Here is a 24556-nt window from a genome sequence, read left to right as displayed (position 1 = left end):
TATGTTACCTACCCTGTAAGCATCTGTTTGTTGCATGTAGTCCTGTAGATTCGCATCGTGCCATCTAGTGATGAGCTCAGACTGTTGCAACTTGTCTTATAAATCACACGATCTCTTTGACCCCTTCTCTGGTTGTAAACGCACGTGTGCACCAATTCCGTTGTTAGATTGTTTTTCACAAGCAGGTGAAAGTAGGTATGAAGTAGTGGGTAACATTTGACAGTGGCCATGCATGTAGAATAAGTATTTCTTAATATTGGAGATATCTGTAGTAAACATTAGGTTACTAGGAGGAGGATGGCTACATGTGAATCTACAGCACTACATGCAACAGATGCTTACGGAGGAAGTAAAATTATCCGTTCGTGGCACGTGTGGCTGTAGATGTACATGCTCTGTATCGACTGTAAAGCAGCACTCCCCTCAGGGGTGGTTAGCCTGTGGATGGTACAGAGGTCGGAAAAGGGTTCTGAGGACAGTTCGACCAATTCTAGCTTGCTATCTTGCAATAAAAACCCACACAATAATATTTTGTGAAGGTGTGTGGCACAGTCCATGTGGCAGCTTTACAGATTTCAGCTATAGGTATTTTCCGAAGAAAGGCAATTGGTGCACCCTGCTTATGCCTGGGGTGGATAGGTAGGTTTCTTTTCGCTTTAAGGTAATGGATCTGGATGGATTTTTACAATTCATCTGGCAATACCTGCCTTAGCTATGGGGTGTCCTTCATGAGGCTGTGCAGAGGTAAAAAAAAATGTTGGGAGTGGAGACGTTGGGGGATCTGTACGTGGTTGATGCCTTGTTATCTTTTGCAACCCTGTCAGTGGACACTGGCTAGCCGGTGGGTCAGTTCCTCCTACATGCAGCCATCATGCGGACATTGACACTAGCTTGGGGGGATTTGGCACTTGAACCACAAACACAACAGTTGTTGCAGTATCTGCATGTGATGGGGGAGGGGACACACGTGATCCATTGGCTAGTGCAGGCCCTACTCACACCATGGACAGATAGCGACTGGGAACGTGTCCTAGCCAGTGCCACACACATACCACGTAATTCACGTTTCAAACTCATACAAACGTATATATTGCACAGGGCGTATCTCTCGACGGACAAGATTAATAGATATTTTAATATCACTACCTCTGCTTGCCGAAGATGCCATTTATTAGACACTGACCTACTACACATGCTGTGGCACTGCCCCCGACTCCACTCCTACTGGCACACAATAATGACAACTCTCTCCAGCAGCACTGCCATGGAAGTGCCACACACGTGGGAGGTTTGCATCCTAGGGTTTTACAGGCGTACGAAAACTAGCAGAGTAAGCTCCAGATTTTGCGACTTAGGTTTCATTACCACAAAACGGTTAATAACCAAGAAATGGAAACACAAGGACCCTCCGGAGATACCCCATTGGCTAAAATCACTAGAAAACTGGGCGCAGACGGAGAGCACCACTCTTCACAGGGAAGAAATGGCTGGGCTGCGGAAGTTTCCCATCGCACAGGCCTGGGATGACATCTTGAAGGCTCTCTTACACACTAGCGCAGCATTATGTGCCTCCCCACACAGCAAGCAGGAGATGATACCTGAAGTGCTGCCCGGGTGGCGTGCATAGACCGTATGCACAAGACACTCTTGGGCATGATTGATAGGTTAGACAACGACCCCACATTCCTTCATGTCACTACATGGACGTAACCTTAGACGCATGACACCTTGACATCCGCGCAAACATAGTTTGACCAGGTAAAGCAACCCAAAACTGTTAAAAAGTGCGCAACTCTCGACAGGTCCTTACTCGAAGGTATACAATACACCGGATACATGTTTCACTGTGTACTTGATGTCTCTTTCACTTTTGCATTCGTATTAAGTTTATAAGTTATGACTTCAATCTTAAAAAAAAAAAATGAAGATGTCTTGCAATTAGAGATGTTGCTCACTTCTTATCTCCCATGCTTTATTGTCTACTGTTATTCAACAATTGTATTGCAAACAAGTTACTGTAATTGTGATAATGGACATGTTCGCATTTGACTACTCGCTGTACGGAGAAGATGCATATAATAGATAGGTCCTACCCCTGAATTGGAGGTGACGGTATACGGGAGTCATATACCCATGCCAAGTTGCCAATACACGTTGCCTACTGCGAAACAGAGGTAAATTGAGCTGTACTTGCGATGTGGTAACATCTGGAACTATATATGTAACGACACAGCAATATTGATTCTGTAGGTAAATACAAAATATATCTGTGCTTGATTTGTTTACACTGAGGAACTGATAATAAAAATGCAATAAAGATATATTAAAAAAAATTAGAAATTTCACTCATAATTACACTGAAAAAAATTATGAAAATGTCACTCATTAGAATCTTAAACCTTGGCAGCTATGCATGATGAACCACTCAGCCACCCACCCCTCTGAAAACGTTTAGGTAGCTGAGCCCCTCCTGCTCTCCTCTTACCTCACTCGCTCCAGGGTCTCTACTCTATGGCAGGCAGGGGTGGTTGGTTCGAACTTGAAGTTCGAACTTCGTTCACTTAATAACTTCAGGTTCTGCTGCCCTGACTGCATCAGCCAGACTCCAGAGCCAGCAAATCACCAAGAGTAGCACTGCCACGGACTGCCCCAGGACCCAATCGACTCCTCGCGACTCGAGCGCGTAGTGGTGAAGCGCGTGAAGCGCGTGAAGCATCACTGCTACGTTCTCGCGTCGCGAGGGCTGGCCAAAATCAAGTCACCCAGGGCCGTCATTGGTAGCGCTCGTGCGCTACAAGATTGACGGCCCTAGAGGCTGGGACGGACCACGACCACCAACAGTCAAGGCAGCACAAAACAAACGAAAACACGGTTACACAGGACCTCGTTCTGGGGGCAGCACTGTGCATAACAGGGCCGTGCGTGCGGCATTGGTGGCTGGTTGCGGCGCGGCAGCCTTTATAATTTATTTGGGGACACTGTTCCCTCAAATAAATTATAAAGGCGGCCGCGGCTGCAACTGGCCACCAGTGCCGCGCGGCCGCCCCTAAAATAGTACCACCTGGGGCGGACCACCCCACCGCCCCCCTCTAGCTACGCCACTGTTAGTAGTAGTAAAGTTAGGACTCCTAACTTTAGGACTCCTAAACCCCTTCTGTGAAGACCGAAAGTCTTAAAATTAGGATTTTTCTCAGTTTAGTAGTAGTAAAGTTAGGAGTCCTAACTTTACTACTACTAAACTGAGAAAAATCCTAATTTTAAGACTTTCGGTATTCACAGAAGGCATTTAGGAGTCCTAAAGCTAGGAGTCTTAACTTCTGTGAATAACGAAATTAGTAAGTGTCTTCTGTGAATACGAAAATGGTAGTAAGTTTAGGATTTTGTCTTAAGTTAGATCTGTGAATCGGGCCCACAGTCCCTGACCTGGTTCGCACCAAAAATTCCTGAAGGACTGAGCGGGCAAAGTGTCCTTCGGACCTGGTTGTCCAGGCAATAATACCTCATGAATGTAATAGGGGACACCCACGTCGCTGCCTGGGAGATGTCCAGAACTGGCAGCCCGAACGCCACCGCAGTGGTAGCAGCCTTGGTTCTGATGAAATGAGCCGGGAGGCTGCTTTTTGGCCCATGCATAGCAGATCTTAATGCAGAGCATGATCCAGTGCAAGATGGTCTTTTTCTGTACAGCCTTGCATTTCTTTGCTCCAATGAACCAGATAAAGAGCTGATCATCCACCAGAGGATCTTGGATATACTTGAGATAGGAACTAAGGACTCTTTTCGAATCCAACTGGGGAAGTCTCTCTTCTTCCTCAGACGAGTACGGTGGAATGTTGGAAAGGTGATGTTCTAACCAACATGAAAGGGAGTCACTACCATCGAAAGGAAGGAGAATTGATTTCATAGAACTAGCCTATCTAGGCAGAAGGTGGTAGAAGGCCTGTTGACTGGACAGCGCCTGTAGTTCGCTCACCTGCCACGCCGAAGTTATGGTGACAAGGAATACCATCTTGTGAGTAAAGAGCCGAAGAGAACAACTGTGGAGAGGCTCAAAAAGCACACACATGAGGAATGTGAGGACTGAATTTAAGTCTCATTGAGGCATAACAAATGGAGAAGGTGGAAACATATGTTGTAACCCATTGGGAAAACGCATCACAACAAGTAAGTTAACTAACGATGGCTGGACCAGCAACCATAAAAAGGCAGAAAGAGCAGACAGATACACTTTAAAAGTGCCCAAAGCCTTGTTGGACGACGGACAACACAAACAACAGACAATTTGGGGTGGAGTGGGTCAATCTGTTTAACAGTGTACTAGACCACAAATGTGTCACAACAGCACGCCTCTACAGATTTGATGAAGGGAAGACTGGTTGGCAGGATGACACCCACACCTTCAGGTGGAAGGTTAAAGGCACTCGAGGGTCGCCACTCAATCTACGAACATGGAGCTGCAGTTTGCGTAGGTTCAGGTGCAGAAAAATGCTCTGCTGCTGTTAAAAGAGATCCTCCAATCTTCAGAGACTCAATCTCTGCACAACTAATAATGCGTTTTAACAGGGTGCAAATCACCCATAATCATATGTGTTTGACAAAATGTATTCTTCTTTGAGTAATTCATTCATAGACGGACATTTCACATTCTAATTCATCCCTAAATGGATAAATTTAGATAGATTAATTTCAAAACCACATATCTTTAAAATACTTTGTTGTATTTCATTTCAATTTTCACCATATTTACATCACTATTGGGTTTGTGTTCCTTATATTTCCTCACTAATACCTCATGTGCATTTACAGTGTTCAACTCTGCAACATATCTACTGATTTTTTTTATCAGAACAGAAATATCTTATGAAAATCATATTTCATGAAAGGCGGAGGTGCAATAGTCCATGATGCTCATTGTAGTTATCAGCACATCTAAATTTCATCCATTGACTACAGGACATGGGTTTCTGCACTAAGTGTGTGTGTGCTATCTGAAATACAGAGGTAGACATTGCTGTGTAGTTTCCATATATCCTATACAGGATCTGTGAGTTTAGATAACATAAACTGTGGGATTTGTGGCAGACTGATTCCATGCACCCCCACCGGGTATGTTATCCTGTCTGTATCAGCTAGCTCACAGTTCCACTATAATCTCCTCTTACCAAGGAGAGAATAGAATTCCGGCAACCTCAGAACATGACAACCCTGATCCCTCAGAATCGTGGAAACAATATACTACTTTTCGCTCAGTCACTCGTGCTCACTTAGTTCCCCTCAGAGATACACAGAATAAACGGTATACAACCTTTACCACGCATTTTTTACCACGCAATACCATTACAACGCTGGTATTACAACGCAAACCATTAAAACGCATTGCGCTGGGGGGCGCTCTAGGATAGGGAATACGTTTAATTTTCTATCCAACACCTTCCCTAGTGTCCACGGGGACTGGAGTTGGAATAGAAAATTATACTTACCACTATCCAGCACCTCTAAGCGCTATGCGTTGTAAAGGTATGCGTGGTAAAAGTATGCGTTGTAACATCATACATCCAGAATAAACAGTCTAGACGTTTCAATAACAATTTATTGAACAGTTGTTATTCTAGTGTAGAATAGATTTGCTGTAACAGTGATATATGATTAGCAGTACTACGAAAGTAAAAGGATGATACAGTTCTACCATTTTGCAGTAATCATGAAGATATACAAGTACATAAAACACAACATAATAAATGGGTACTCCTACAATGCCTCCCTAACTAGATGTACCCAAATGTACCTAGCATCTGTGTAAGTGTTACGCCAAGAATCCCTCTAGGATCTAGTCAACCCCATTGCCTGAGAATGAGAGAATATGGGACCCCGCGATCTAACATCCGCGAGGGATGTTAGATCACTGCGAGCTGGAGCGTCTGCATGCAGGAACCTCAGCGTCTCTGGTCAGTGTGTCAACCGGGAAGTCTCTGTCTCCTCTGTCTTTCTAAGCAGGCATGATGTATATATACCCACAGATCTCCCCATGGGATCTACCTTGCTGTGTTACTGTGTTGAACTAAAGGATGACGTCGGGCCTGAACTTTACACAGAGATATTATGCAGGAAATGTTCATCCTGCTGTGAGTCTTGCTGTGCTTCCAAGAAGCCTCATGCATAATGTATGAGTTTCGAACTAGGGAAAACCCACGTTCTGAATGCAGTGTTGTATCTAGGTAAAAGGTCAGTCCTACGAACCGTTATGTATGTAATGTAGGGAAGGATATAGGTGAAAGGTTGCAGTGTTACCTGCACCTATATAGGGCACCTATAGGAACATAACAACATATGTGTATTGTCTCTGATCATCTTTTCATATACCTGCAGTCCAGGTTGCCCCGATTCTCCCTTGTTCCCCGGGAATCCATTTTGCCCTGGCTGGCCTGGGTTTCCTTTTTCTCCCTTGTAGCCTCCATTGCCAGCAGGACCACGAGTGCCTTCAGGACCGGGAGCACCTGGATATCAATATGTTGAGAGTTAATGAGATATCATATCAAAATACAATGGCGTAGGTTCTATTAAGGTTGAGAGCATTTGGTTATGCAGACCAAAGGACCTGACCAATATCTCTTAAATCTTCCAATATACTGGTCATTCTTTATGTGTTTTTGCTTGAAGTCTACAACGCACCTTTTCCCTTAAAATTGGCTTCAATTTCTAGTAGGTGGTCTAGCGCTATAGGTTACTGTTCTCGTACTATACAGATCTTCTCTTTTATTTTCAAACATACAAAAATGCGAGTAGCTCAAAGGTATCCAAGCCATGCATTATGGTTACCTTAGATTTACTTTTTCAGATACTTCAGTATTTCACCAGCATTTAAAGAAGCAGTACTAGCCAATATTTTCTTAAACTTGTTCCTTTCTAGGTTCATTCAGTAATAGGTGTTAGTTTTCAAAATGTGTACGTTTTAGGTCTAACAATCTACAGACCGCTTTAAAGATACTACATACTAAATAATTTGAAGTATTCATCGTGCATTCCCTTTTAGTTACACCTGATTTGTACTAGAAAAGTAAATGCATGACAATATTGATGCTTGGGTATATTCTATGCCAGCAACTACCTACTGGAACAGCAAAATCTGTGAAGGCAGGAGATGTTAAGTTGGGGTGCCATAAACAAAAATTACTTCTACAAAACTATTCTACAATATTCAACAGAGCCTGAATTGTACATTTGATGAGATCTTAGTAGTGACTATGTTGACTCACATACAGGGAACATCTATGTGGTTAGTAATGCTGCTCAAGCCATTTACACCATTGAAAATGGTTGAATAACGTATAAAGTAGTTAAAAAAATCTTGAAGTTGTTATCTAAAAGGTTAATAGGAACTGCAAACAGAATATGTAATTTCGACCCATATTCCATACTATATATATTCTGAACTGAGTGCATACACATCATTACACATCAGACTTGTGGGGTAATACCAAACAAAATGTGAAGTGGGAATTTAAAAAACAACCTTAAAATCACATGTGTATGAAGATTATTCAGAGCTATCAGGAATAAACAGTTTAACATACCTTTGGTGTCTCTGTTGTAGACATCACCACAAATGTATGCACAATTATAAGCATATTTGAGTTATTTATATGGTAGTATATGCTATACGCCTTTACAAATGAATGCATCCATGCATTTTTAAAGAAGATTCATGATTGTTTACAGATGAAAATAATATTTAAATGAAATCCCTTGAAGCTCAAAGTCAGAATATAAAACAAATGTAACAAGTCAATATACTGTGACAAGTGCACAAGCAATTTTTCAAATAAGTGACTGTGAATTTACTGTGATTTGTGGTGCAAATAGCATGCTCTATAAGTGAAGAGTGTATATTAAAAAAAAAAAACACACAGGTGACTTTCTTTGAATCACATGCAGTGGAAATAGGTGAAGTTGACTGAGATAAGATTCTAACCTTGAGGACCTGCGAGTATCAGAGTTCACCAATGCCCAATCAATGATGTTAGATGGAGCACAAAACAGTACAAAATAAGATCACTGGTTAGTCACTGAACATTTTTAAAGGGTACACAGAATGGCAAAGTAGTAAAAAAAAGAAAACCATATTTACAACATGTATGCAAAAAATACATACATGAAAATGTAAATATCCATTACACTGAATACAACTTCACCAGAAGATCACCATTCTAGTATATGATAAAGCCAAATCAGTGATGCGAAGGTTTTTGCTTAGCCATATTCAATGAGTTTGCAGTTCGATCTAAGGCAGACGCATAACTCTTAAGTCTATGCATATCTATCATAGTAAATGCAAAGATTACCAGGTAGGTGATAAAATATGTTCTTATTTGCATATCAAGCAAACAAAATAGTCAAAACTGCAAGTTATTGCTACTAAGAAAATGTTGGTTAAATTCAGGGCTGATTTAGGCTTTGGCAGGACATCTGCCTCTCACCAGGGAGCTTTCGAGCCCAGGCTGGCTACCGCCCACTGTATTTAGAGATCTCCACCTTCCTGGCAGGCTATGCATCCATAGGTGCCACAACCACAGCGGCTCCTATCGAGGCTCTCAAACTTTGCTGAGCAGCCGCCATATTCCATGCAGTCGCTTTTCAAACTTTTAGGTTTTAGAAAACCCAAAGCGGATTTTTTTTTGTAAAATAAAACAAAACAATTAGCCTTACTCTCTTGGAGCTTTCTCCCAGGGTGTGGGTGTCATTTCTCCTTTTTTTATCTCTTCTAGCCACCAGGATTTTCTCAGTATAAAAAAGTATTTTAATAGAGTAGCTGGTGTGATGTATTTACATAGACAGGTCTATATTCTTCGGCCAGTCGGTTTTTTAAGGCTGGTGGAAACAATTTGCCCGATTTAAATATAGCTGTCAGACTGTCAGTCTGAGCATGTGATCTACAGCTCACATGCCTCGAACACACAAGCACCAACAGTACGGCCACTTAAACCAGAAAGTACAAGGAGTACAGAGAACTCGTACAGATATCAGAGACTCAATCATTATTGCTGCACTACTCAAAGATGCCGCATCCATGAAAATATTGTGTGTCTTGTTTAATCAAATATTAAAGAAGATAAATAGCTACTCAGTTTTTTTTTTCAATTCCTTTTTTTACAGATCGAACCTATTCCATCTTTCACTAGAAGTTAAAGAAAACAAAAGCCAACAACTCAATTCTGCATCACTGATTTTGCTTTTCTGTAAAATATGCTAGCGTGTAACTTCCTAAAGACATCATCATTTAAGAAATGTGGTGTTTGAATTCAAAGTAGTCTTAGTTTAAATGAACACTTGATTTATTCTGATATTGTCAATAGCACCTAGTAACTACCAAATAAGGTAGAAGATGTAACTATCGTATTCAGATTATCAGGTTGTCTTTCTACTAACTACAGACCACAACATCAGGGTACCATATAGCAGACCATCATTGACAGCTCTTGTGCTGAAAATCTGCCCTGGGTCCTAATAAGGATTTATATTACTTCTCAAACATCAATATAAACATCTAAAACTCCCATTTCCAGATATCGTATCCTCTTTGAAACCTAAATTACTTAATATGCATGATACAAAATGTATGTTTTATTACAAAAGGGATGGAAATAACATTAAAGCATTGGTTACATCGAGATATATATTGCATATACATTTTGTAAACACTTCCCATCCTAACATTAAACTGCATAATGAAACAAAAGCAAAAACAGAAGGTTTAACTGGGTGCCAGACAGAGCAAGGGAGAAGTTACCATTGTGTTTGAAGCATGTGGATGTAGGAAGGAAGAGGTCATTTATTCAGATTTTTCAAAAGCAGGAAAATCAACTGAGCATAAGTCCACTTCCACTACACTCTTTAAAAATGAAGTAAAAGCTATCCTCATGGCTAAATACACTTGAACTATTATCTCGAACTCTGTTATTACTCTGTACCGATCTGTACCACATGTTTGACCCCTTTGCTTATTTGTATCAGCTGTCTTTTTACTCACATGATTGGCTTTGCAGCCACCTATTTGTACTGTTTGATCTATTGATTTATCTGTCTGACTAGGCTCCCTCATGTACCCCTTCTATGTAAAGCGGTCTGATATCTGCAAGGATCTTGTCCGCGCTATATAAAACTTTCAAAATAAAATAAAATAAATAAGATAATTTATATCTGTTATGGAGCAACATGGGACTGCCACAAAACTGCCGGTGCCACAAAAAGAATCCTCAAAGCGACCCATGCAGATCTTACGCTTTTCTATTTGCACATATGTGTATTAATGACCCTCTAAGCATTTCAAGAATACACCGTTGCACTTTTTCATGTATCTGGTAAAGGAAAACTAGGATTCATGAAATGCAATGTTATTTTCTAAACCAGGCTGACATTAATGAGTTTATCCAGATATTTTATCAGAAATTTGGTTGTGATCTTACCAAAGTGTCTCAAGCCAGCCTTTCACGTACAAAAGAGAACATTCTGGCTAAAGCTGTCTGCTGTCAATGAAAACACAGTGTGAGGGAAGTGCAAGACACATCACTCCTGCAAGTGAAACGATGCCTAACTCATTGGTTTCAAATGTTGATGCTAAAGAGGCTTCCTTACAGGAATGGTCCTAATGCTTCTGTATTTATTTACTCCTTCTGTCATGTAAAAACTGCATATTTATGCAGTATTTACATAAATATGTTTTGTTTTAATTCCAGAAAGAAGCTAATATTTTCATGCCATGTACTCCCATGCAGATTGCTTGAAGGTGTGTTATTTAACCATTATCACCTTTTCAGGTTCTTGGTCCTGTTGCATACTTTTCTAATGTTCGCACTGCTCACGCCATCCATCTTGTTCCGGTCCTAGTGTGTATCTACCTTTAAACTGCTCATAAGATATTTATGTGAGTTAAGTGCTCACCGGTGACGTGTGTGTGATTGGTGGGCCAGCAGTGTGAATCTTAGACAGTTCTTTTATTGATCCAACTTTGAAAAAAGTATTATGTGCTGAAACAGCAAAACCTGCAATAGCATGCACTGGTTATTATTTATATCCATAACAGCACTTTTAAATTGTTCTAACAATGTGAACTTAATCTGGTGCTCAGCTGAAAGTTTCAAAATCTATGAGGGGGTTTTAAATTGGAAAAAGCAGACCAAAAAACCCAAGAATTAAACAACAACCTTCTCACTTGCTCAGTCCAGGCCACTGTTTTTAAACTTTATGGTAAAATTAACCTTATGTAAAAGACTGCTTAATCCAGAATATACAGAGCATAACTCTTGCTTTATTATAACATGGCATAGATCCCTCTCTAGGAGCAAACATTCCTTTTCTGCATACTAAGAATGCAGGAGAAAGCCATTACACCAAGAAAAAGTGCACACTTGAGGAAGTGATAACTACACATCGACCTGTGCAAATGAAATAGTCCTCATATCATACTCTGTTTCAGCCTCTGCAATAGCATTTCTGAGCTTTGTTGGTATGGTGCACTTGGGAAGAAAAAGTGAAAGAGATTTTGGGTATGCCAAGCAATTTCCATTTCAGAAGCCCACTGCACTTCATGATATCAATAGTCAATTGCATTAAAATAACTGACCTAATTCGATGGAAGACATGCACACTTTACAGAAATTTTTTCGCCATAATGGCCCCCACACCATTGCATTTAAAACAGCACAAAGATGAATTACATGCGCAAGGTTTTGGCTACTATGGATACATCTTTAATAAGTTCAACCACCTACCAGTTTCAATCCACAACTGCACTGTTGGCGGACTAAAATAGCCGGTGTTAGTCATCAACTATGAGGTAAGCTTATGACCTGCACTTACTGTGAATTCCTCATACATTGGAAATAATTGCATTCCTTAATTCCTATTACGAACAGGGTACAGCAGGTTACCCACATGTGTCGGTGAAGGTTGGGGAGAGGAGTTGGCCTAACGGCTAGGGCGGTCAACCTTGAATCTGGGGAACTGGGTTTGAGTCTCGGCAATGATGCTGAACATCCTGTGATTCTGGGCAAATCACTTAGGGGCAGATGTAACAACATAACCATTTGCGATTTCTAAATAGCGATTTTTAAGGAATCGCTATTTAGAAATCGCAAAATGGGATGTATGTAAAAAATCGCTATTTTTTAGCAATTTCATAATCTTCCTTATTTGCGAATTCGCAATTTGCGAATTCGCAATTAAGGAATAATTTCCCATTCATTCCTATGGGCCAGAAGGCCCATAGGAATGATTGTGAAATTAATCTCAATTTGCGATTCGCAATTAGCTAATCGCAAATTGATAATAATTTCAAGGGTGCAGGGGTGTCGCAAGGACACCCTGCTGCACCCTTGAAATGTACAAGTGTGTGCATATGGCGCACATACATGCCCTATGGGCATGTGTGTGCGTCACATGCCACCTTCAAAAATGCCAAATATTGCATTTTACAAAGAATTCGCAAATTACCATCAACTTCAAGTTGGTGGTAATTTGCGATTTCTTAACCAAAATTCGCAAATCAAAAATGCTACATACATAGCATTTAAGGAATCGCAAAATTGCGATTCCTTAAATGCTATGGCAAAATAAGGAATCGCAAATTTTTGCTATTCCTTAAATTGCGAATTTTTGATGAATGCCAAAACATGCAAATAGACCGTTTGCCATTCGCAAAAGGCTTGATACATCTAGGCCACTATCTCCCTGTGCCTAAAAAAATGAATGTGTCCTCATGTAACGTAACTGGTGGTATGTAAAGCGCTCTGATACCTGATTCGGGTCAAGTTCGCGCTATATAAAACTCTGCAAAATTAAAAAGTTAGAGATACACTGATCCATTTATTGTAGCGTGCGCACAGCCCCTGACATCTAAGGGAATCACAAACTTGTTATCGCTCGAACTCCACTTGTCCCCCGGGCCGGTCGCTTATACAGTTAGCATGGAGGAGTCTGATTCTTATCGGAATTAACCAGATAAATCATTTCACCAACTAAGAACGACTATGCATCACCACACACAGAATCGAAAAAAGAGCAATCAATCTGTCAATCCTTTCCATGCACGGGCCGGATAAGATTTCCCATGTTCGGTCAAATTAAGCCGCAGTCTTCACTTCTGGAAGTGCCCTTCAGTCGGTTCCTTCAAGTTTCAGCTTTGCAACCATATTCCCCCTGGAAACCAAAGACTGTGATTTCCCAAAAGCTCCTCAGCATTTCATGGGAATAATGCTGTTTGATCACCAGTCGGCATCGTTTAGGGTAGCAACTACAATGGTGTCGTCAAACGCCCTGCTCTTGTTGTCAATTAGTGAAAACATTCTTAGCAAATTCTTTTGCTCTGATTCATCTTGCAGAGTTTCAAGAATTTCACCACTACCAGCAAATACGAATGCCCCCCGGCTATCTCTTTTAATCATGGCTCCAGTTACGAAAATCAACAAAAAAGAAACAGTCGTGTACCATTATTCCTAGCTGAACTCATCAAGGGACTGGCCAGCTTTGCACACTCAAATTATTTCAAAGTAAATGCTCAATCGAGAACATTTATGGGGTGCTGACAGGCATGGGCTCAGATCGACGGTTCGCCTGACAGCAGACAGCCAGTTCGATCCCAAGATCCAACTATGAGCTTTTTAACTGCAGCAACTTAAGCTATTAGACCTGGAATTACCATGCTTGCTGGCACCAGACTTGCCCTCCAATGGATCCTTGTTGAAAGATTTCAAAAGTACTCATTTTAATTATAGGGCCTTGAACAAGTCCTGTATTGTTATTTTTAACTGGCTCATTTGTGCGTCTTCTGCCTTCCTTGGATGTCTTGCTCTCCAGAATCAAACTTTGATTCCCCTCTACTGATGGTTACCATGGGAGGCACAAAAAGTACCATTGAAAGTTGATAGGACAGATATCCAATTGTATCATTGCGACCACAGGGACAAGTGATCAGCCTGAGGTTATCCAGAGTCTATCGAGAGTCATCAAAGTGGCCTGGAGAGCCCGGATTGGCCTTGGTCTGATAAGTGCAAGTATCCCATGAGGTCAGTGCTCATCAGCATTTATTAGCTCTAGAATTACTACAGTTATTCAAGGAGCTGAAGGAGCAATCAAATAAACCATTCCTGATTTAATGAGCCATTCCCAATTTCACAATATCTGCCATGTATACTTACTCATGCATGGCTCAATCTTTGTGAAAAGAATATGCTACTGGCAAGATCAACCAGGTAGCTATAGTAATTATTTCTCATTTAAAAGTGTATTCACCTCCACCGAGAACTATTGATTTTGATGTGCCATCTTCCCCATAATGTCCCTTATCATGTGGTTTAGTACTTTCCCTATTCCCCCTGAAGTGCTGCCGGATTTATGATGCTTCCTCTGTATTGTAATTTTGCTGACTTCTGTTTAATAAAAAGAAATATGAAAAAAAAATAAAAGTGTATTCACCTAAGCTCAGCTGGAGCAATAAACATTTTTCTGTACTTACTTTACTTGATGTATTTGCTGTTTTTTAGGTGGTGGATCATCCTAATATATTGAAGTCTCTTCTTTGAGCATTTTTGGTTCTTGGCGAGATTGGTTTTGATTCTCTCTTTTTGAAACATTTTGTCTCATGGAAAAGTGTGCTTCTGCACCACAATCTGTTTAATATACTGGTCCCCAGGGTTTTGTTCTTGGTGCTTCATCTTTTTCAATATACACTATTCAACTGTCTTATTATTTCCTCCTTGGGCTTTTACGCTTACATTGATGCCCATGATTTCCAAATTCTCTTTAATTTCTTTTTGTCTTTCTCTACACCCACATTTCTGATAATCTATCTACAATTGGGAAATGACTGCAGGAAATGTTGCTTAACTTCAGTAATGATAAGTCTGTTGGACAATTAATGTTCCTGCAAATGCCTCACCTTATGAACATTCTTTCACCAACACATTTTCAGGGCTGCCTGTTGTGGATGGGCAGTTTTAACCCTTGTTATACCCTTGTTACATCTGCGTTTTGTTCAATAAAATAAGCCCATGCACTATAGATAATGCTGCTTCAAGGTTGGCGTGAAAATGCAATAACTTACTGATCTCTAACGCTGTAGAAACCTGGATTTGTTTTGCAATGCCCCTCTCCGCCACACTTTTTGCCTAGTATTTGATGCAACTTTGAGTGAAGTGTACTGGGTTCCTGCAACCCAGGTCCCCAGTTACAGTGTTCTTTGCCTAAAAAGGTTGCAATTGCTTCCCCCAAGTGGCAAAATGTTTAGCACCCTTTGTAAATCCCTAGTAAATATTACCCCTGGTACCTAAGGCCTGAGGTAATAAAGAGAGTCCCTGAGGGCAGCAGCACAAATTGTGCTACTCTAAGGGACCCCTCACCAAGCACATGCAGGGCTACTATCACAGGTTGCGTGTCTTGGTGCAAACAAAAGGAAAAACACAACATATCACACATCCCTGTGTGCCATGTCCCCTAACACTGCATGAAATATTTGTAGGTCACCCCTACAGTAGGCCTGAGAGCCATTCGGAAGGGTGCTGAGTATTACATGTGCTGGTCAGTCCTATTACTGCCAGTACAAGTGACCTAGGAAGCCATTTTAAAACATGTGCTGGACACTGGTGAAAACAAGTTCCCCAGCTACATGATGGCTTCACTGAAAATATGGATGTTTGGTATCAAACATCACATATTGGTAAACCCACACTGATGCCAGAGTTGGATTTACCAATACATGCCGCTTCTGGTGTGCTTGTTGACTGGTTTCTATGAGCCTGCCACCCAAGACACTGTTCTGACCTCTTAGGGTGTGATCCTCTCCTCTCAGGAGGCCCAGAACAAACGTTTGTCCGTGAAGAAGCTGTAACACCCGTTCCCACAGCATGACCAGCTGATTAGCCTCCTTTGGCGGGTGAGCTCCAAAGAAGCTGCCCCCTTTGGAATTGCACTCCTGAAGTCCCACCTAAAACAATACGAACCAACCAGACTTCTCAGATCCAGCCAACTGAAACTCATCCTGGTCCCAAAATTTAGACGAGCCAGCTGGGGTGGAAGAAGCTTTCTGGTGCACGCAGCACGAACCTGAAATCGGTTGCCTCTCGCTATAAAAAACAGTCCATCTTTGGGATCCTTTAGAAAGGCAGTCAAAACTTGGTTGTTTTCTGCATAGCTCTAGCTGCCGGTCTCGATAGTCGGCGGTCTGTCATGGCGCCAATACGCCTCCGGGCATTCGCGCGCTTTATAAGTGGACAAATCAAATCAAATCACTCTGGCTCCCCTCACAGGAGAGGAAGCTGGCCCCCCTGTCCAGAATCTCCTTGGCACCTGGACAGGAGGGGAAAGTAGCTAGTCAGGTAGGTGTGCCACCCACCGGCTAGTATCACCCCTAAGGTGTCCTACTGTGAGGTGGACATGATTTTATAGAAGTAGCTATTTTTGTGATGGCATACTTAGGAATTATTTGACAGGGTTATGCCCACTTCCCACAGTGTATTGATCCCAATGGGCAGTAGCCCACTGGCTACTACCCTAAACTCTCTTAAAGCCCCTAAATTCAGTATTTTGGGGAGTCCATGGCACCAAAGAAGCAGATCCCGATGACCTTAGAAGACAGAGGAACCTGAAGGGTTGCAAAAGGAGAAAGGAGAGGTGAAACAGCTGACTTGGTACCAACCCTGCTGGCCTGTCTCCATCTCTCGTAGAAAACTGAGCCAAAGTTGCCTTGTCCTGCAGCTGTTGACATCAGACACCTGGGAGGACTGCTAGTCTTCGAAAGACTCAAGACTTCCCGTGGACCTGTTCTGAATAAACTCCAAAAGAGAAGACTCTCAGGCCTCCGAAACCGCCAAAACCCGTCACCCAAAGCCACCACTGCCTCTGGCCCGAGTTCAAGTGGGCCACCGGTGTCAACAAGGTACCCCAGCCCCTCAGAGCTCGAGTCCATTGTGGTTTCACCCCTCCTAAACACCCTGATGTCACCTGCAGCCTCTGCATGCAGGCCCCCTCAACTGCGTCTGCTCCGGTAAGGAAAACCCTGATGCATAAGGACACCCCTGAACCTGTCACTCCTGGGCCTTGGAGAAGAAGACCAAAGGTGTCCCCTCCATCCCTGAGTATTGCAAGGTCTGAGCCCACTAACTAGTTCAGACCGACTAGCTTTCTAATCAGAGCCTGCAGCCGCTTTTTACAGTGACCGATCCCCATGGAAACACATTGGGCTCAAGATGCTGATTTGCACCCTGCTCCCGGCCGCCCTTGTACTGCTGGTGGTGTATTCTTGGTGCTCCCTTGGACCTTGCCCACCACTCACCTGAACTCCTTGGCTCTGTAAGTCGATGTACTGTACATGTTTGCATAACTTATTTTTCCTTCCATAGGATAACATTGCAGGACTCAGAAATTGCAGTGTCAACTTTTTAAAGTGAAAATAATGTATATTTAAAAACTTACCTGAACGATTTTTCTCAGTTGCCGTACTTGGTATTTTTATAAATTGGTGTGGATCTCCTTCTTGAGTCGGGTTGTCATTTATTAATCGTTTTGGGTATTTTGTGAATCTCTTGCGCCCCTCTGTGTTAAGCATAAGGCTGCTCTACTACACTACCCCCCTAATAGAACACTTTGGGAATGCCCCTTTGGGAAAAGCTCCTATTCACTCATAAGGGAACGCCTGGACTCTTTACACCGAGAAATCATTAATGGATCTGTAATGTAGGATGGCTTAACACAAATAAATATATGGAGTGCGGATAAGCACACTCGGGGGGGATCACAAGCCAGAGGTCCTGGAAGTTTGACGCAATTCGACATTAGGTTGTATGAAAGCCTAAAAATACTGAATATCTATTCAGTGCTGAAACCATAACTGGATCATTAAGTCGAAGAGAAAAAATGCATGATTCTTGGAAAGCACAAGACTCTTCAATCACCGACAGTAAATGAAGAAAAGCACCAATCTTGCAATTACGCAAAAATAGCCCATTTACTGGAAAGCATCTCTAAAGTGACGGCTTCCAGGTGAAACAGAATAATGCTGGATTGCATGATTTATTCATGAAGCCACTTTACATAACTGTCCTTTACTATAGAGCTGTAGTTACTAACAGAAGGCTCCTGAATTTCAATGAATATTCTGATGAGAAGGGAAGACATGGACTGAAGAGGTAAGCACAGATGTAATTCCTTGGAATGAGAGAGCAGGTAAGCGTTTTTAATGTGGAAACAATAGAGTAATTAAGATTTGTTCATATTCTTTTATTAATTTAAAAAAGGCATAATAGAAGAACTAATATTTTGTATAGTGTAGGCATGGGACCCCTATTGCAGGGCTATTTTACCCCTCTTTGGTGTGATCTGATTTTGTATATTTGGGGCAATCTGGGCCATTTCAATTAGTAGAACGTCTCAGGTCGCTTCAAAACAGATAGTAACCCCCAATATCATCTTGTACAAACAAGGGAAATACGCTTCCCCACACAAAATGCGCAGGATGTAACTATACCAATGACAATATGAAGTCGCAAACAGTAATGGCGATCAACAGTCATGAAATACTATAGGTTTATTCTGAATAGAGCCAATATCAGTCCGCAGAGATTGTTGCCTTTTCACATGTGGGAATTGGAACAGACCATCCACTTCAGTAAAAAATTATAGATGGTTCAACTAGTGCTTCTGCAATACTAGTATTCCTTCAGTGCACTATAACCCTTTAGGATTCCAGGCACTGATCTTACAAGAGGGCTCACAGGTCTCGCAAAAAGAAATAGTGGTGTTAGTTTAATATCAGGCATAGTCAATTTTTTGTAACATACGTCTACAGCTTTTGTGTAAAACTGCGTGCAATTTAAATACAGTCTGTAACTCTGATACTACAGAAGAGTCACATAAAACATGCTTGTTGACACTGAGAGGACTAACAGGCAGAAACAATGGTGAAACATCCTAAGAGGAGGTCAATATTGTACCTCAGTAGTAAATTAATTTAGCGCTGAATATGAACAATGCAATCATAATGAAGTTGAAGGCGCAAATGAACATCATTGAAGTGGTAACGTTAAATAAAACTTCCAAAGGGCCAGAAGTGTGTGCCAAAGTTCAATGTCCCTTTTCAGGTCTGGGGTGAGCGCGCAGCAGTCTCCATATCTTAAGTGATCATCATAAAAAGAGCTTTTAAGAATCAGTTCTGAGAGAGGGTATGAGGCTCCTCCCACATGTTGATCTTTCACTATAAGTTTTGATTGGACAGAAGATGTGTGCTTACAATGAAAAAGAGTGCTTGAGTTGCATTTTTTCCTTCTGGGAAAAGTTTATGGTCAATAAAGTAGGCCTGTGCTGGATACAAAGACAAACAAATCCTCAAGGCTGATCCGTTTCTTATAAAATTTTATAACAAAACTCATCAGGCCTGCCCTATTTATTATGAAAAGCGTATGTGGAAGGCAATAGAGTAATAGCCCATCAAGGTTGGATTTTTTTTAGGACTCCCGGGTTTATGGTATTTTATTTTTGTTAACATTTCCTCTCGATCGAAAGGACTGGCCCCTGCCTTAGTAGTTCCAGTTTTGCCTCTGCTGCCCCTGGTGGCCTTGGCTGTCACTCTGTTGCCCCTGGTGGAAACTCTGGTGAGAATCTCCTCGCTGGCTTCCACCTCTGCCGTTCGGCCTCCGCGACGGAGTGCCCCTTCTCATCCCTCTGAACTGCAGGGCTCCCATGGACCTTGCCGTCTCGTTGTCCTTCTTCAGTTGGGTGAGCTTATCATCAACTGGGGCTCCGAATAATGTTTCACCGCTGAAGGGTGTGTTCAGGATGTTGTTCTGGACTTCAGCCTTGAATCCTGAGATCCTGAGCCATGCTTGCCTTCTTTCAGTGATGCCTATAGCCATCAGTCTGCTGGATGTTTCTGCCCCGTCCAAGGCTGTCTTCAGGCATGAGTTGGCGATGCTCTTCCCTTCCTCTACCAGGTGTGCACCCATGTCACGGTATTGTTCCGGGAGGTGTTTGAGCAACTGTCCCATCTCCTCCCAGTGCTGGTATTGATGCCTATTCAGGAGGGCGTTGGAATTCGCCATCCGCCAGTGCGTCGCAGCGTTCCTCTCAATCTTCTTGCCCGTTAGGTCCATCCTCCTGCTTTCTTTGTCAGGTGGTGGTCCGGACGTTGTTGGGACGTTTGCCCTTTTCCTGGCCGTTGCAGCGATGATAGAATCCGCTGTGACGGAACCCTTGATGTAAGCTGGGTCTTCGGAGGAGAATTTGTACTTCTTCTCGGTCCTCGGCGTTACAGATCTGCATGTAGCCGGGTCCTTGAAGGCCTCCTTTCCCTGGGCCGTGATACTCTTGAGCATGGGCAGGAACTGGCTCCTTGTCTGTATGGGGAGCAGTGTCTCGAGTAGGAAGTCTGCTTCTGGCTTCTCCTCTTCCAGCTTAATTTCATAAGCTGTTGCCGCCTTTCTTACCACCTCATTGTATGCCCCAATGTCATCCGGTGGCGAAGGCCTCGAGGGGTATGTTTCTACCGCCTCCTCTGGGTTTCCGGCCTCGATGTCCTGCCATTCCTGGTCTTGGGCCGTCGAGGAACCTGAACCGTAGCTCGACTGCTGTTCCCCGTAATCCCCCTCTGTGTAGTAGAGGTCCTCCTCCTCTTCGTGCTCCGAATGTTCCGGAGTTTTCGGCGGCCCTTCGATGTCGAACTCTTCGATCGCCTGTACCTCAGCGACGGTCGGTGCCGGCTTCGGGGGAATCTTGTTACTTTTCATTTTTTCGTCGAAGTCCTTCCTTCTCTGAAGGATGTTCTCCATTTCGGCCTCGAGCCTTCTCTTTTTTCTCTGCATTTCTGCGGCCTGTTGGTCGTCGAGCGTTTCGGCCGCCCTTTTCGGCGCCGTCGTCGACGTCGAAGCTTTCTTCGGCTCTTTTTCTTTCGACGTCGGAGTCGAAGTCGAAGTCGATGGCCCTTTTTCGGGGGCTTGCTTCGATGACCTTTGCTTTTCGCTGGTCTTCTGCCTCCGGGAGTCCTTCTCGGAGGATCCGCTGGGCTCTTTTTCGGAGGATGCAGCTTCGGTCGTCGATTTGCTCGGCGCCGGTGCTCCTTTCGAGGCTCTGTGCTCTGACTTTCGAGAGTCTGCCTCAGGCTTTCGAGGCCCTGTGGGAGTTTTCGGGGTCGTAGACTCTCCTACCTTATCAGGCGTATTCTTATCGGTCTCAACGACCGTGAAGTCATCTGGTCCTTCGGCGATGTTGTCCTCATCGTCGGTGGAGAGGCCAAGTTCATAAAGCGTCGGGGCTTGGCCTTTGCCCTGCATCGTGTGGTGAGCCGTCCTCTGTCCTTCCCGAATTCGGAGTGTCTTCGGCTTGAAGACGGAGCAGGCGTTGCAGTCTCTGCTCTCGTGGTCGATTGACAGGCAGAGGTTGCAGACTGGGTGCTGGTCCTTCTGTGCGAACTTGTGGTGGCAGTTCTTGCAGAATTTAAACGGCGTCTTGTACATCCCTGCGCTCAGGGGGCCCCCTGTGTGCGCATTCCTTCAAGGGCGTCGAAGATTTTGAAGTTCTCTCCTTTCTTCGTCGTCTCCTCGCTAAAGGTCCTCTTCTGTCGATGTTCTCAGGTCTTCCCCTGTGAGTTTTTGCTGTATTTTCTTCTTTCCTCCTACAAAACTTCTGGAGCTTCACGCGACGATCCAGACCCAACGACGGAAAAAAGAATCTGAAGATGGCGCCCAAGGGTGGTAGCTTCCGCCGGAAGCACGCCGACGTCACCGAAAGGACACCAAATGGTGGGACGTCGACGCCCACCTGGGCTACGACAAAAAAAAAAAAAAAGAGAGAAAAAAGACTACGATTCCGGACCCACCCACCAGATTGCGGAATATGCACAGCATAGTGAATCCAGAAAGATTCACGCTGCAAAACTTCCAAAGGGCCAGAAGTGTGTGCCAAAGTTCAATGCCCCTTTTCAGGTCTGGGGTGAGCGCGCAGCAGTCTCCATATCTTAAGTGATCATCATAAAAAGAGCTTTTAAGAATCAGTTCTGAGAGAGGGTATGAGGCTCCTCCCACATGTTGATCTTTCACTATAAGTTTTGATTGGACAGAAGATGTGTGCTTACAATGAAAAAGAGTGCTTGAATTGCATTTTTTCCTTCTGGGAAAAGTTTATGGTCAATAAAGTAGGCCTGTGCTGGATACAAAGACAAACAAATCCTCAAGGCTGATCCGTTTCTTATAAAATTTTATAACAAAACTCATCAGGCCTGCCCTATTTATTATGAAAAGCGTATGTGGAAGGCAATAGAGTAATAGCCCATCAAGGTTGGATTTTTTTTAGGACTCCCGGGTTTATGGTATTTTATTTTTGTTAACATTTCCTCTCCATCGAAAGGACTGGCCCCTGCCTTGGTAGTTCCAGTTTTGCCTCTGCTGCCCCTGGTGGCCTTGGCTGTCACTCTGTTGCCCCTGGTGGAAACTCTGGTGAGAATCTCCTCGCTGGCTTCCACCTCTGCCGTTCGGCCTCCGCGACGGAGTGCCCCTTCTCATCCCTCTGAACTGCAGGGCTCCCATGGACCTTGCCGTCTCGTTGTCCTTCTTCAGTTGGGTGAGCTTATCATCAACTGGGGCTCCGAATAATGTTTCACCGCTGAAGGGTGTGTTCAGGATGTTGTTCTGGACTTCAGCCTTGAATCCTGAGATCCTGAGCCATGCTTGCCTTCTTTCAGTGATGCCTATAGCCATCAGTCTGCTGGATGTTTCTGCCCCGTCCAAGGCTGTCTTCTGGCATGAGTTGGCGATGCTCTTCCCTTCCTCTACCAGGTGTGCACCCATGTCACGGTATTGTTCCGGGAGGTGTTTGAGCAACTGTCCCATCTCCTCCCAGTGCTGGTATTGATGCCTATTCAGGAGGGCGTTGGAATTCGCCATCCGCCAGTGCGTCGCAGCGTTCCTCTCAATCTTCTTGCCCGTTAGGTCCATCCTCCTGCTTTCTTTGTCAGGTGGTGGTCCGGACGTTGTTGGGACGTTTGCCCTTTTCCTGGCCGTTGCAGCGATGATAGAATCCGCTGTGACGGAACCCTTGATGTAAGCTGGGTCTTCGGAGGAGAATTTGTACTTCTTCTCGGTCCTCGGCGTTACAGATCTGCATGTAGCCGGGTCCTTGAAGGCCTCCTTTCCCTGGGCCGTGATACTCTTGAGCATGGGCAGGAACTGGCTCCTTGTCTGTATGGGGAGCAGTGTCTCGAGTAGGAAGTCTGCTTCTGGCTTCTCCTCTTCCAGCTTAATTTCATAAGCTGTTGCCGCCTTTCTTACCACCTCATTGTATGCCCCAATGTCATCCGGTGGCGAAGGCCTCGAGGGGTATGTTTCTACCGCCTCCTCTGGGTTTTCGGCCTCGATGTCCTGCCATTCCTGGTCTTGGGCCGTCGAGGAACCTGAACCGTAGCTCGACTGCTGTTCCCCGTAATCCCCCTCTGTGTAGTAGAGGTCCTCCTCCTCTTCGTGCTCCGAATGTTCCGGAGTTTTCGGCGGCCCTTCGATGTCGAACTCTTCGATCGCCTGTACCTCAGCGACGGTCGGTGCCGGCTTCGGGGGAATCTTGTTACTTTTCATTTTTTCGTCGAAGTCCTTCCTTCTCTGAAGGATGTTCTCCATTTCGGCCTCGAGCCTTCTCTTTTTTCTCTGCATTTCTGCGGCCTGTTGGTCGTCGAGCGTTTCGGCCGCCCTTTTCGGCGCCGTCGTCGACGTCGAAGCTTTCTTCGGCTCTTTTTCTTTCGACGTCGGAGTCGAAGTCGAAGTCGATGGCCCTTTTTCGGGGGCTTGCTTCGATGACCTTTGCTTTTCGCTGGTCTTCTGCCTCCGGGAGTCCTTCTCGGAGGATCCGCTGGGCTCTTTTTCGGAGGATGCAGCTTCGGTCGTCGATTTGCTCGGCGCCGGTGCTCCTTTCGAGGCTCTGTGCTCTGACTTTCGAGAGTCTGCCTCAGGCTTTCGAGGCCCTGTGGGAGTTTTCGGGGTCGTAGACTCTCCTACCTTATCAGGCGTATTCTTATCGGTCTCAACGACCGTGAAGTCATCTGGTCCTTCGGCGATGTTGTCCTCATCGTCGGTGGAGAGGCCAAGTTCATAAAGCGTCGGGGCTTGGCCTTTGCCCTGCATCGTGTGGTGAGCCGTCCTCTGTCCTTCCCGAATTCGGAGTGTCTTCGGCTTGAAGACGGAGCAGGCGTTGCAGTCTCTGCTCTCGTGGTCGATTGGCAGGCAGAGGTTGCAGACTGGGTGCTGGTCCTTCTGTGCGAACTTGTGGTGGCAGTTCTTGCAGAATTTAAACGGCGTCTTGTACATCCCTGCGCTCAGGGGGCCCCCTGTGTGCGCATTCCTTCAAGGGCGTCGAAGATTTCGAAGTTCTCTCCTTTCTTCGTCGTCTCCTCGCTAAAGGTCCTCTTCTGTCGATGTTCTCAGGTCTTCCCCTGTGAGTTTTTGCTGTATTTTCTTCTTTCCTCCTACAAAACTTCTGGAGCTTCACGCGACGATCCAGACCCAACGACGGAAAAAAGAATCTGAAGATGGCGCCC

General features: G+C 44.0%; 1 protein-coding gene across 1 annotated transcript in view; it reads right to left on the bottom strand.

Moving 5' to 3' along the window:
- The window catches only part of COL4A5 (collagen type IV alpha 5 chain), a 433650-nt gene that overhangs the window by 56686 nt on the left and 352408 nt on the right, over positions 1-24556 (bottom strand). Inside the window, exon 42 of the mRNA XM_078688785.1 lies at positions 6361-6494. Coding sequence (XP_078544911.1) covers positions 6361-6494 — 134 coding nt within the window. The remainder of the gene's footprint in view (positions 1-6360; positions 6495-24556) is intronic.

Source organism: Lissotriton helveticus, chromosome 4_1, assembly GCF_964261635.1.
Source record: "Lissotriton helveticus chromosome 4_1, aLisHel1.1, whole genome shotgun sequence".
Classification (NCBI taxonomy): Eukaryota; Metazoa; Chordata; class Amphibia; order Caudata; family Salamandridae; genus Lissotriton; species Lissotriton helveticus.
Note: the sequence above shows the minus strand (reverse complement) of the source record. Positions and strands in the feature narration are given on the sequence as shown.